General features: G+C 41.0%; 1 protein-coding gene across 2 annotated transcripts in view; it reads left to right on the forward strand.

The window, feature by feature from the left end:
• The window catches only part of GLI3 (GLI family zinc finger 3), a 202,867-nt gene that overhangs the window by 64,797 nt on the left and 123,946 nt on the right, over nucleotides 1–14,124 (forward strand). For both annotated transcript variants that reach the window (XM_057371346.1, XM_057371347.1), the window contains exon 3: nucleotides 1,930–2,172. In XM_057371346.1, the coding sequence (XP_057227329.1) occupies nucleotides 1,930–2,172 (243 nt within the window). The remainder of the gene's footprint in view (nucleotides 1–1,929; nucleotides 2,173–14,124) is intronic.

Genomic DNA, 14,124 nt, shown 5'->3' on the forward strand with positions numbered 1-14,124 from the left:
CCTGCTAATCCAGAGCAGGGACCAGTGCCTGTGCATATTAATAAAAAAGTAGAAAAGGGCAAAGCGTTTAAATTCTGTAATGTTGTTGTCTATTTCCATTAACTCTTTCTCCTCAGACCCAACCCTAGAAAAGCTCTGTATGTAGAATTACTGCTGGCTGTAAAAAGAATGACATCCCTGGAAGATGCTGATAAGTCAGCAAACCCTGATTGCTGTAATACTTGGTGATAGAAAAATAATTAAGTAGTCAACAGGCTATGCTGCTGAGTTTTTGTGTTGTTGCTACTTGTGGGGAGAGGATGCAGAGAAGAAACTCATGAGCACTTCATCCAAAGCAATGGGGCAGCAAGTTTACGCATGTAATGGCCAGGTATCTATACGTACAGAGCCTGTTTCCAATCTAATTCTTACAAAGGCACATAGGTTGAGTTACTCTGGTGTCAGGCTTGCTGAAAGTAGTCACCTGGTGAATTGCTGGCTGGTGCTTTTGCTTTGTGAACAAATACACCAGGGAAAGGTACAAATGAAAACTTATCCCTGACCTAAAATCTCTGACAACTGAAATGCAACCTTGTCGCTGGTGTCAGTCATTCTTCCTTGCATGTGGGTTGTAGAATAAGAGCACTTTAGTTTTATTTCTTAAGTGTTCTCATTTCCATTTTTATTTGTGCCCAGCGTTTAATAATTTGAGATTCTTTATGTACTTCTAGAACTGCAGAGCAACTTTGAAATGAAGTCTTTATCAGTACTCCTTCAAGATGTATTGGTGTAGACTTGCGTGTACAGTGTGGTTGATGGAACAAGGTTGTACCCATAACACTGGTATTGGCCAAGGATTACAGGCAGCAATCAATCATGCTTGTTTAGAGAAACATCTCAATTTTAAACCAATAATGCAACTGAAGGAGAGCATTTACAATAGAGACTTGTTTACGTAACAAAGCCCTCCTGCCACATGGCATGTGAGAAATGTACTGGGGAACATGCACCTTGATTTTGAGGAACAGAACCATTTTGTCTGGTTTTTGAAGGGTGTGTGTAGTCCCTAGGGGTTAAACTTCATGTGGGAGCAGAGGATTGTTTTAGCATCTAGTTCTGGAGCTGTCTGCAAGGAAGGCTAGTGGAGCCATGGTCAGGAGGCTCTTTTCCCCTTATAAGTGATGCCACAGGCCTAGAGGCTTACTCCAGACTAAGGCTTGGGTTTGACCCTCTTAGTTATTATTATTTTCTCCTCCTCTTTCTTCCTCCTTGTTCATTAAGAGTTTGTGGCTTTGTTTGTGTGGATATGGGAAAAAGAGGTAGGGGGAGCATACTCAACCACCCTGCATAGGTGCTGATGTGGTGACACTGTCAGAGCAGGTGGCTTTGCTTGTGCCTGTCTGATGCTGCTGTTGCTGTATCTTGAGCAGTTGAACCCATTTTAATGTTGTCCACTTGGTTCTCATCACTGCTGACCTCCCTGCAAGGCCTCAGCCCCTCACACAGAGAAGCCCCAGGGACCTGGAGCCCGGCTGCAGAACTGTGGTGGGTGGCTGGGTGTGATTTAGGCCTGGCTGGTGGGGTTCATCTCCTCCTCTGTATGAGAAATCATTTCTTGCCTCCGTCAGGGAGCTCCCAGCCTCCCTGTCCCAGAGGCAGGGAAACAGCAAGCCTGTGTCTGTTCCTGCAGAATTGATAGCCCCGCCGGTAGGCGCATCAGTGCATGGGTGACGGTGATCTACTGCTCCGCTGCTGCCGGCTCCGAACGGGCAGGCATCCCCAGGCCATCTCTCACAGCCACACAGGCACCTCCTGTCACAAACTTACACCGGGAGGATGAGGGCAGCGGGGGGAGAACTTTTCTTTATTGTATTTGCTATAAATGGGCTAAAAGTGTGTGTCTCTCTTTCTTCTTCCCTTCTCTCTTTCTTCTCCCTCGTTTTTTTGCAGAGGATGAAAGTCCTGGGCAGACCTATCACAGAGAGAGAAGGAACGCGATCACAATGCAGCCGCAGGGTGGGCAAGGCCTCGGCAAGATCAGTGAAGAGCCTTCCACGTCGAGTGAGGAAAGGGCCTCATTAATCAAGAAGGAGATCCATGGATCTATATCACACCTTTCCGAACCTTCCGTACCTTACCGTGGGACACTCTTTACCATGGACCCCCGAAACGGTTACATGGACCCTCACTACCGTGAGTATTGATTGCTGGGTCATTCGGGGATGGGAAGTTGGAAGGCTGTCAAATTTAATTTGATTTTATTTGTCACTTTGCATCATCCCCAGGGAGAGCTGCTTTGTGTGGAGGGACCAGTGTTTGTGGCAAATGCAGTCTTCTTTCTCCTGAGTTTAAAAAGCAGGGTGCAGTTGCACTGCAGCTAGAAATTATCACGGGCCTCTGCAAAGCAACTTCCACAGGACATCTCATCTGTTGCTAATCCTTCTCAGCCATCCAGGGTTGTGCTTTGCTCCACCTCCTTAATACATGAAGAAGAATGGCTTCACTGTAGAAAGCAGAAAGGGAAAAGGAAACAGGCCTTAAAAATCCCTCTTTTAAAATATTGTTAAGGTATGGTATTGAGAGGAGGAAGGACTGTGCCCTGTACAGTGAGAATTTGGGGAATTAGAAGGCTTATTTCTGTACTTTAGGAGTTTTTGTTTTGTTTTGGAGGGTTTTTATCGACATTCACGAGTGTGTTTGAGAATGCAGGCTGATGGAGTGGTTTTGCAATTTTCTTTCCCAGCCGTAGTTCCCTGAAGTTGTAAGGGGGAGGGAAAAAGGCAAATGGTTTCAACTTCTGAATTCCTGCTCAGGCATTAATAAATAAGTAAGAAATTAACTGACTCTTGAACACAGATGTGGAGTGGATTTCTCCACAGGCAAAGTATGAAAGAGTTAAGCAATTTTTTTTTCATCTGTTTCTAGTTTACAAAAAAAAGAGAAAAAAGATCATTTAGTTGTGTAGTAATGAAGTACATCTTGAGGTGTCAAGGCTTGTGCCTTTTGATTATAGATTTATCACCCAGTCAGGATACAGATTTGCCATTTAACCTTTCAGTCTCCAATTCCAGATGATGGGCTTAAGACCCACAAAGAGAGAGCAGTCTGAGTTGGTTTTCTTTTTTTTTAAACATCATTCAGAAATTTTAGTGTTTTAAGGCAAAAGGTCATTAGCCAGATGACTGATTAGTGAAGACAGCTGATTAGTGCATTTTTTTTTGCTAAAGAAAGTGCCAGGGATAAAAGCTAATTTTATCCCTTCATTAGTTGGGCTAGCAGCAAAGGGGAATGTTCACTCATCAGGGTGCAGAGCAAAGCATGTCTTGCACAACCTTAAAGTCTTACCAACCTCCTTTAAAAAAAAAAATAAAAGAGCTTGATTGTTAATAAGGATGGAGGTATTATGAGAAAAGGAATGCTTGTTGTCTTGTAGTTTAGATAACTAGGGAAAAAGTTTGCAGTTAAGCTTTTGAGCTCTTTTGCAGTGTTGTCAGTTGTTTTTGTACATCCTCTTCTCCTGCTCTCTCATACAGACCTGCTCAAACCCTCTGGGGGAGTTACTCATCTCTCTGTTGAGGAGGATATGCTGCAGCACACCAGCGGCAGAATCCTGCCAGAGGGGCATGAATGTGCAGTGCAAACGGCCACTCGTGAGCAGCAGTGCAGACAAGTATTACGTCGGGGGTTGGAGGCACCATTCCTACCTTCTAGTTAACAAACGCCCAAATCTAGCTTTAAACAAAACCCAACGAAACAAGCAAGTATTATTGGGGAAGGAAAATATCTTCTCTGTAGGCAGTACAGCTGGGGAGAAATTAAATGTGTGACAAAAACAACATTCAAACAAACAACAAACTTTATGCTGAATTTAGTGGTTAAGATTGTCATTTTGACCATCTGATTAGCTGCAAGCTCACCCCCTAAATCTTGTTCAAAGTGTTATTGAAATTACTGAAGTTTCAGGCAGACAAAAAAGGGCTGGTCAGTGTGCAATTGTCTGAGTGGTTTGCAATTAGTTTATTTTGTTTTATTTTCTCTATTTCTCCTTTTGACAAGAGTTGTCAAGATTGAAGCTGCGGTGTCTGTATTGTGACCACTAATGCTAGTGAGTTAGGCTGTGTGGACTTACTAGAAAAACATTGACGTCAGAAGCTGAGAGAACACCAGAAGTTACCCAGCATACAACAGTAGAGAAACAGGAGATGAGTAAATTTTAAATGAGCAACAAGATCTTAAAGCAGAAATTTAAGTCAGAAAGCATCAGATGGACAGACCTGTTTCCCTCTCCTGTAGTGAGTAGTACATTTATATTCACTGGTTTATAAAGTCCCTCAAGCTACTAATGTCATATATAGAGCCATCATGCTTTTATTTACCTTTAATAGCTATGGTACAGAGAGACAACTAAAAAGACAAATGTCTAGTTACATTTATAGGAAAGCAGACAGCCTTACTGAAATTTTCATAGTAGCTGTATCATATATGTAAGACATGCTTTCATCACTGTGGCAATTGTATTAAGACTGACACTTTTAGTGGTCCATATGAAGAAGGCTGAATAATGTAAACATGTGCCAGTCCCACTGTAGCAACAGGTAAAGAACCAGAGAAGCTGTTGTTTCCTTTTTTAGTTTCTTGCCAGTTTTGCTGGGCATATGGATAGAAAACATTTTAATTCAACAGATATGTAAACACTCACAGTAATTTCTTAGTTTCCCTGTGGTTGGAAAATATAGACTTTTCAAGATGCCTAATTTGTGCTTCTATTTATACCTACTTTGTATTTAAAAGTGTGGGCAGGCTTCCTGTAACACAGGAAAAGGGAAAATATTTTTTTGAAGAGGCACATCTGTATATTTTTATGACAAAAAAAAAAAAGAGTGTTTAAGTCAATTGTGTGTGGAAAGCATGTCCCTTCCATGAGCTGCATTTATTAGAAAAACTTGAGTGTTTTGCATTTTTACATGCAAATATGTATATGCCTGTTTGTGCATTGCCAGATTTTTTTTTTAAAAAAATTTCTAATTAAAATGACTGATGTTGTAAATGTTGGCAATAATAGTTACAGTAAATGTGGAATAAATACCTCATTGAGGGGGAGTTTGCTCTCCTGCAGAGTGTGGGTGGGGATAATGGTTGTGTTTCAAGTGAACCAACTTTTCAAACAGCTGGGATGAAACCATGCTATGGAGTTGGCAGCCCTTCTGCACTGCCAGTGAGCCCCTCAGCCTTTTAGCAACTGAGAATGTGAGTGCAGTTTCATGCTCAGCTCACAGCCTTCTCTTGTGCAACAGATAAAAGGGGGAAAACAGGCCTAAACCAGAAATTTTTCTTTTCTGCCTCTTTTTGTTATAGATTTCTTAACCACTATTCAAAACACAGCTCACAAAGGAAGGCGGAGTGATGCTGCTTTTGTTTGTTTAACATTTTTAAAACTTTTTTTCTTTAAAAAAGCTTTAGGGAAGATGACAAAAATAATGGAGTTTGCCTTCATATGTTACTCCTTTCCTTTGTTGAGGAGAGCAGGGTTACTGACCTTAATCATGGTGTTTTTAAAAGGATTTAAAATCCTACACTAATTCTAGTGGTAGTTGGAGCCCCTTGTTAATGTAAATTCCGTCTCTAGAGGTAGGACTGAGGCAGAGAAGATGGGGATAGCAACGTGCCTTTGTTATTCTCTTCCACAATTTTAATTTTCATGTAGATTTATGGCCATGCTAAGACTGTCTGTCTCACAAGTCATTCCTCATGGAAAAAATGAATCATTCCTGATATAAACACTTTGATTTAAAACACACTGTTGATGTTCTTCCCTGGGTTTCACGGCTCATCTGAGAGAATTGTTAGTACCTAATTAGCAAAGCCTTAGGAATTATCTTAAGTAAAAAGCAGTGACAGTTCACTTGGCTCTGATCTAAAAATTTGTATCTACGGAATATATGGCCTTAGCAGGATTCTCTTTCCAGTAAATCACTTCATCTCAAAGAGGTTGCACTAGCTGAAAGCCAGAACTCACTGTTTTCTTTTTTTTCCTCCTCTTTTTCTTTTCTCCCCCCCCCCCCCTCCTTAACAGGGATTTATTTTCCTGGTTTTGAAGCTTCTGTATCTATCTGGGGAAGTGGGAACTGCTTATTGCACATTTCATAAGATTAGCTCTCCAAAGGCATTGATTGCCCTCAGTTCCCACTTACTGTTCTTGGACTTAGACTTTGTAAGGACTAGACCTTGCATAACTGAGTTAGATTACCCAGTGTTAGTGTCATCTCAAAATCAATATGCAGCATGAACAAAAGACCCTAGCAAGGGAAATACAATGCTGGTTCACTAGGTGCACTTGTTCATTTACTGTGTTTCAATTTCTGTTGGCAAAAATTCTCCTTTCTTCATATCCCCATAGAAAAGGAAAAGGGAGTGGGGAGGAAAAAAAAGAGAATTGGATTCTATTTCTAAAAATGAAACTGTGAACTGGAAACACTGTCTTAAAATGCACTAAGTGGAAAGCAATGACTTTTCATGGCAATGGGTTTTGAACCACAATGGCCAGCTATGTGTGGCACACTGGACAGTGAGAGCGGTCCAGGTCACCACCAGCAGATGAGCTCATGGGAGGGACTTACAGCAGGGTAGATGATGGCCTGCCTTGTCATCTCCCTAGCATAATTTGGGACTCTGGAGAGACAAATGAGACAATTCTGGATATCCCTAAAGAAGGTCACCTTTTCTTTGCTCACCTCATGTTTTCCAGTGTCTTTGGATGACAGGAAACCAGGACAGCTGTTTGTAGAGAGTTTCTACCTGGCCTGGTTGGACAGTGTTAGGAGAATATCAGTGGAGAGTCCTTGTAGAGATTTAGGGCCAGAGTCTTTAAGTACATTTAAGCATTCTCCAATTTCAAAGTGAGTTTGGGCCTCTGAAAATCTGGGTCCTACTTCAACTCTCTGCAGCATTTTGCAGGGGAGAGGCTTAAGCACTCTCGTAACAAAACTTTCTACTGACATTGATTTATGGGGTGGTTTCCAAATGTTGTCAAGTAGAGGTACTTGAAAGAAGTAAAATCTAAAGCTTTTAATAGAATGCACAAGGGAAAAAGCCTCTATTATAAAAGTGAATATCAGACTGCTCATGTCAGCTGAACAACAGAAGTGTGGGTCTTTAAAAAAATTAGCATGTTTGCAAAAGCATTTTTGGGATTAAAAGTCTGAAATGTAATAGTATCTTTCAATAGCCTCCAACAAAAACCATTATTGTTCTCAAATTCAAACTTACGGTCCGAGGCAACTTCAGTGTGAAATTTAGGAAGGTGCTGCAGACCTTGTAAGCTTAGCAGCTTCTAAGTTGAAATAGCTTCTCTGAGATGCCTCCCAAACCTCCTGCATTGTGTTTGAAAAATTCTTCTCATTACAAGTACTCCTAACCATTTTTCTGGAGACCTTTTGTGAAATCCACAGTGTCTCTTGAGAGCCCCAAAGCTGCTACCTCTGTGGGATGGTCTCTTTTGGAAGTAACAATTATACCTATAGATTTACAGTATGTAGAGATGTTCTTCCCACTTGTGCATTTTTTCTCTCATCAGCATGAGACAGGCTTCAGAATTGCCAGTATCTGGAAAACTTGGAAGTGTAATGTGATTGAGCAATTGAAAGGTGATCTTGTAGGTTTGGGTGTTTTTGGTTTCGGGTTTTTTCTTGCTTGTTTTGTTTTCAAGTTTCAGTGAAGACATATTTTTCTGTGTGTTGATTCTTTACCCGTCAATAGTATTAATTTCAGGGGGAAACTATTGGTAATTATATGGAAAGAGGTGATCCTGTTTGTGGGGAGGGTAGGATAGAATATTTAAGATTTATTTCTAAGTAAGAGATAAGAAGTTATAGAAATTACAGAAATTATAGAAATTGTAGAAATTATTTCTAGAGCTGTAATTCTGTTGGACTTCAAAATTATAAAAATGTTTTGAGGATCATATGAAAATATTCCATTAATCTTTTCTTTTTTTGGTATTCAAGTACATGTAAGGAAGCCATGGAGTGAGATTTTTTGTGCGGTGTTTTTTAGGTTTCATTTGTTTGCTTTTTTAAAAAACAGGAAAATAAAGACAGAGGACAAATGCAAAAACCCTTTTCTAATGGATTAGATTTTTTTTCCAGCTAAAGCTTTTTTAGATGCTTTTCAGTATGTATTTGTTATATACCGCCTTCATGGAAAGAGACAGAATTCATTGCTCAGAGCCACAGAATCGTGGTTATGAACTATGAAGAAAAAGCCAAGAAATAATGTAATCCATCTCTTGAGCTTCAAGGCAGATCAGTTGTCCCTAAATCAGGAGAGAATGCTTCTTCAGAGAAAAACTTCTTCAAAGTTGTTGTGTCCCTTGATACACAGACATTTGTCACAATGCTTTTCAAACAGAAGATCTGTAGTGGATTTGGGCTGATCTTGTGTCCCTACAACGTAACTTCTATGGCAGCAGCTGGAAGGTGGGAAAAAATGTGAGATGGTACTCTTGCATTGGTGCTCTCTCTGGTCAACYAGAGGGAATTTAGTTGCCTAAGCAGAGAATGGCACTTGAGTGCCATTTTTCACATCCATGAGGATCCTAAGTGGTCGGTCTGCCAGCCTGGTCAACCCCTGTATCCTGGGTAACTCTGTATGAATGTCTCGGACATACTAGGGATCTAAGGTGACCCTTTGTGTTGTTATTTAGGCAGCAGAATCCTCAATTGTTGTGTCCAAATGTAGAAATTAAACATTTAAGATCAGGGTTTTTTTTTTCCATCTCTGCTATCATTGTCCAGCTTTTATTAAGAAAACTGTAGTAGCAATTACATTGCAGAGTAGCTAATGTCTACAGGACACTCTGCTGTCATGATTCTCTTGTGTTAATTTTCTTGCATTCTGGGTGCTTGAGATCTGGATGTGCCCTATTTTTCATTGTTTTTGCCCCCTGGCCCTTGGGGATGCATGGAAGCCCAAAAGTGTGTGCACTGAAAGAGGGCACTGTGTCACAGAGGCTGCCTCAGGTGGGCAGTGGGAGTAATGGAAGTGTGGAAGTGCCATGGGACTGCTCTCTCCATGTCATTGACCATGGGCTTGTCAAGAGACAATTTGAAAGGCAGCATGGTTCCTCTTGTCAAAGTGCAGTTTCAACCTTGTCCCATGGAAGTTTCTCAGTATTTGCCTCTTGTTGGAGTGCAGGGTTGAACAGGCCTTTACTTTTAAGACAATTTAAATTCATTGGTTGCTGAACCATTTTCAGGATCGCTAGCAGATAGAGTTTTATTCCTATTGATTGAGCTCATTACTTAGGAGGAGAGCCACTTAGCCATAGCCTCTACTTCCTTTTATTTACACCTAGCAACACAATTAGGTTCCTCTTAACCTGTCTCTTTACCTCTTTGTCTCTTTACCTCTTTGTCTCGGTAGTTTACACAGTACTCTCTAAACTCTTAGTAAAATACTGATCAAATCACTTACAACTGGGGCTCTTGAGCTTGCTGTGTGGGTCACATCTGAATCTGGAGATCACATCATGAATACTTACTCCTTCAGTCAAACTTATAAAGGCCACCTTTATTCATTTCTGATAATTACAGCTTACAGCTGAATAACAACCAGCATTGCAGAGAAGCAGTACTGTCCTAGATATTGATGTATTCATAGCTATGTTTCAAAGATTACAGCTGCTGTGCTGCCATGTGGTCATTAGCATGTGTGATGGTTAGTACACAGCAATAGGAAAGTCAGTATGTGCAAGGGAATGTTTGTTTGTACAGGTTTGTACATCATCTTCATACTTCCTTTTAAAAAAAAATTGTCATTTACAAAACAGTCTTCTGATTTTGCATTTTTTTGGTTGTCTTTTGGTTTTTGGAGTTCAAAACCAAAGCTCACCACATAACAGAATCTCTAATTTCAATGATGCTTGTTTCGTGTTTCCCACTGGATGAGGCAGTATAGAGTCCCCCATTGTTTATTCTAGTTTTCCTTTCACACTTCATTGCTGCCATGAGCCATCATTTTTCCCAAACAGTTGAATGATGCTGATCCAGAACCCGGTGAATTCAATGAACCAACAGCTGCTGGCTTCAGTGAACTTAGAAATAATCCCCAGTTGCCTTATATTCTACCATTTTATCTCACCTGCTCTTCATGCTAGTAATCTGAAATCATGATTCCCAAGGATCCATGTTACCATTTTGCAAATGAAGAGCTGAACATTGTCATTCTTCTATTTCCAGTCCCCATTGAAGTAGTCTGTGTTAATAAGCCAAATGGCATAGGAAATACTTTCAGATAAATGGCTGATTATGGTAACAGCTCAGAGTAACACCATACCAAGTGTTGAACCAAATAACTAATGAGTTAGAATGTGTTGAAATAAATTTCATTACAGCATATCAGAGTCCTTAATGTGGAAAGGTACAGAATTTGATTTGTATGTTCTTTTTTTTTTTTTTTTTTTTTTTTTCACCAGCCTATCTACAGATACAACTTATAAATAAAAGCTTCCAGCTTTGGCCCTGACTTCTCTTAGACATTGCTGTTGAAATGGAATTGGGTTACTTGAATGAATGAAATTTGGACCAAGGCCTGTGTTATGTATAAACAGTGGTTGCTCACTTTACTGAGATGGTCCAGCATGGTACAGTAATGGGAGGCTATTGGCACCAAAGCTGTTCTGAATACTGGGTGATATTTGAATTGGCATTAACACCACTCATCTAACAGTGCTGTTAACAATAGAATTGGTGCCAGACATCAAAAACGTTCATTACCACTGTGATAGGAGTGGAATTTTTTTTAATTACGATGGAAAAGAGGAGCACTAATCATACATCGCTGCCTACTTATTGAGCTGCCCAGTATTTGAGGTGTTTGATTTGGAAAGCCTTATGTATGGCCTGCTTATATAAGTCCCTACATTGCATTAGACTGGCAGTGGCCATGGTCTATGTTTTTTTTCACTCTTACAGGTTTCCAGTTAATTTTTTTGTTTTTGATTTAAACACATAGAGAAAACTGGAAGAAACCCCTTTAAACAGAGGCTAAAGGTCTGATTTGGCTTCATATGATGCCACAGAATAAATGAAAAACTGCAATGAAGCACAGAATGCTGGCCTGTGAAAATGTTTCTGGTTCTTGTGAGGAAATAGCATATTTCTTCAAAGTCAGTAGTTGCGCACATCCAGCATTTAGTAGTGCCATTCATCGTTTGTGCATTATTGTCCTAGGTTAGCTGAGTATTGTATTCCTATCATCTGCTTATGTTAGAGGAAAGTTAAACAACCCTTCTGTAACTATACATGATAGTCGAGACTGCTCTGGTTTGTTTGGTGATGTTCCTCCCTTCCAGGACAATGGGAGGGAAAGGGACAAGACACACACGTTTTTTTTTTCTCAGGAGGCTCTCTCTTGGGATCAGCGGTGGAAAAAGAAGCTGCTCTTCTTGGGACTGCTCCTTTTTCTGCCTTTCTTTGGACTTGTTTTTTCCTCAAATTTGTTTTTTTCCTCTTCGTCATCTGAGAATTGGAGGATTCTCATGGCACGGCAGGGAGAAAGACCCTTCAGTGAACTATCGGAGAGAGACTCCGTCGAACCCCTCTGGGGGCCCGGAGGGGAAGCTATATTCCCAGGAGGGAAGAGAAAGGCTTTGGGATCTAACAGCTGATTCCACAGTTGTTTTTTTTTTTCTTTGTGTTTATATAATTTTTAAATAAATAGGTTTTTTCCCCCTTTTCTTTTCACTTTCCTCTGTGGAAAAGGTTGTCTCTAGGACCCGGGTGGAGAAAAGAGAGAGAGGGGGAGGGGGTTTGCTGGAACTTGGGAGTGTTTTGCTCCCATTGAATTCATTCAAACCACCACAATTATAAACCAGGGCTGGGGAGGGCAAGGGTTACTGTAGTGGTTCTTCCCATAGATGTGAGTTTTGTGTGTATTCTACTCTGAAAAGGTGGTCTGCACAGGTGGGTTAAAGCATGGTGGGTCTCTGTGCTGTGATCAGTTCCCCTGTCTGGAATTTTTTGATAGATAGCCTGTGGGAGTGTTGCTTGTGTTGCTTTAACACATGGGGGCTGCCTGGGCATGCAGGTCGTGCTGGACGAGAGGGGTGTTGGGCCAGTTGCTGCTGAGGCTGTGCTTGGGGGCTGGCACAGTGAAAGGTTAACTTGCCTTACCATGAGGGAGTGGCCTCTGGACTGCCTTTAAGAAGTGATATAGACATAGATACTTCTTGTTAAGGTTACATGAGGTATTGGCACAGCTCTCTAAGGAGGACACTCATCTGAATTGGTGTGCTCTGCTGTCTGTTGAGAAATGACTTTCATATGTTCCTTATGGGAACCTGGTGCTCAGCCTAGCATTTCTCTGTGGTCTTGAAGCACAGTACCCTGCTGCAGGAATTGTTATATGGATGAGAAGTCATCTTCAAATTGCTTCTGAGCATGCCTCTAGGCCACATTAATTCAGCAACATGTGCCAGTAGGTCTTGGCTTCAGAAAATGCTGGGGTCTGCTCAGTGTTTTCCATGTAGTGCCTTCTTTTTACTTAACATTCAGGCCCTATATGACTGCTCATTACTTGCTGCAGTCTTTTACAGAGTCTAGCTCAGCTGTTTGATTCAGAATCTTGCCACTTATATGGCTGGTTGAATTCTTCCAGCTGTAATTTCCTAGGGAGCTTCAAAAGCACTCAAGAAGGTACTTTCTTTCCTACTTCCATCCTGCTGCGTAGTACTTCTGTGAGTCCCACCTAACTGCAGCTAATGACACCCTTTTATTTTGTCAGCACAGGGAACTGAGAGGTGCTGCTGGCAGGCAGCAGTCCTCTTCAGCCTAGCTATATTTTGTTTTTTGTTCTTCTGGCAATGTTATGTACTTAGAAGAAAAGGGCTTATAAAATAGTCCAGAATTAATTGAGTGCAAAAGGGGGAAACCAGAGGTGGGAGCTGTAGCATTATTCCTCCTCAGCCCAGCCTTCTTAGAACCATGGTGACTCGTATATTATGGCTTGTAGCTGTGAGAATAAAATCTGATGACACTCCCCTGAATTTATCTTCAGCTCTGTAACTCTGGCTGATCCTACTGGAAGTACATGTCATCAGGTCACTGAGAGTGTGGTTGCTAGCGCTTCACTGGTTACATTTGTGGTGAAGCCATATCCCTTCATGGGAGCTGGGTGTATACCTTATGTCAGTGTAGGTATGTGTCTCAGGTAGAAAGCCTACTGTTTTATTTTTAATGAACAAATCTTTCTCTTTTAATCTAGGATGATTTTGGCACTATGGTGGACACTGGTATTTAAGGCTATTAGTGTGTAACATGGGAGGCCTATATATGCTACAATAATTCAGTATTTTCTCAGAGGCTTGGTGCTTCCTGGTTATTTTCCTGCTTATTTTTGTAATGTGATTTTTCATATATTTCTGTATTATGAACCTTTTTGTTTTTTTAAGCTATCTCTGATATGCAGCTTTCATATCTTGGCTCCCAGCAATGTTGAACCTCATTGTAAAGTCCCTTCGTGTAAAAGCCATCTAGTTATAACTCTCAAAAATAAGAGGCTTGTCTCCTGAGGACAGCTCCATATTGCGAGTGAAGTATAATCCTTAACATTGTTTTTTTGCTTTCAAATAGCTGGGGACAGTAAGTCAAGGAGTGAGAACTCCCTTTGTTTCATGTAGTGTGTGTTGCAGGGAAAGAATGTAACAGAGCAGAAAATGAAGAAAGACATAAAAGAATCTCAGCTCAAGGAGGTCAGATCCATCACAGGCTTAGCATTGCCTTCAAAGATGTCTGGGACAGGTGGCAGTTCAAGACAATCAGAGGAGAAGCATCCGCTAGCGCCGAGATAAGGGATTCTTGCAGAATCCTGCTATCTGGTCCCAGTTTGCTTTGATGTAACTCTGCTAGAGAAGACTTCTGGGAGCAGGCTAGTGCTTCCCTCTGTGATAGGCTGCTGTTGTTGAGCCTTTTAAGGTCTCATTACAGTGGTCCTTGAGGATTAATCCTCTTTAAGGTTTACATGGGAATGATTTTTTCTGAAGGCCCAGCCAGGGACCTCACTACCACCTGTACAAAGCATTACTGGATTCTTTCATTCTATTTTTTAAAGTGACTCATATTTAACAGTATTTGACAGAAAGTAAAGGCA

Source organism: Malurus melanocephalus, unplaced genomic scaffold (genome assembly GCF_030028575.1).
Source record: "Malurus melanocephalus ecotype Western Australia unplaced genomic scaffold, MMel_1.1 scaffold_145, whole genome shotgun sequence".
In the NCBI taxonomy this organism is placed as follows: Eukaryota; Metazoa; Chordata; class Aves; order Passeriformes; family Maluridae; genus Malurus; species Malurus melanocephalus.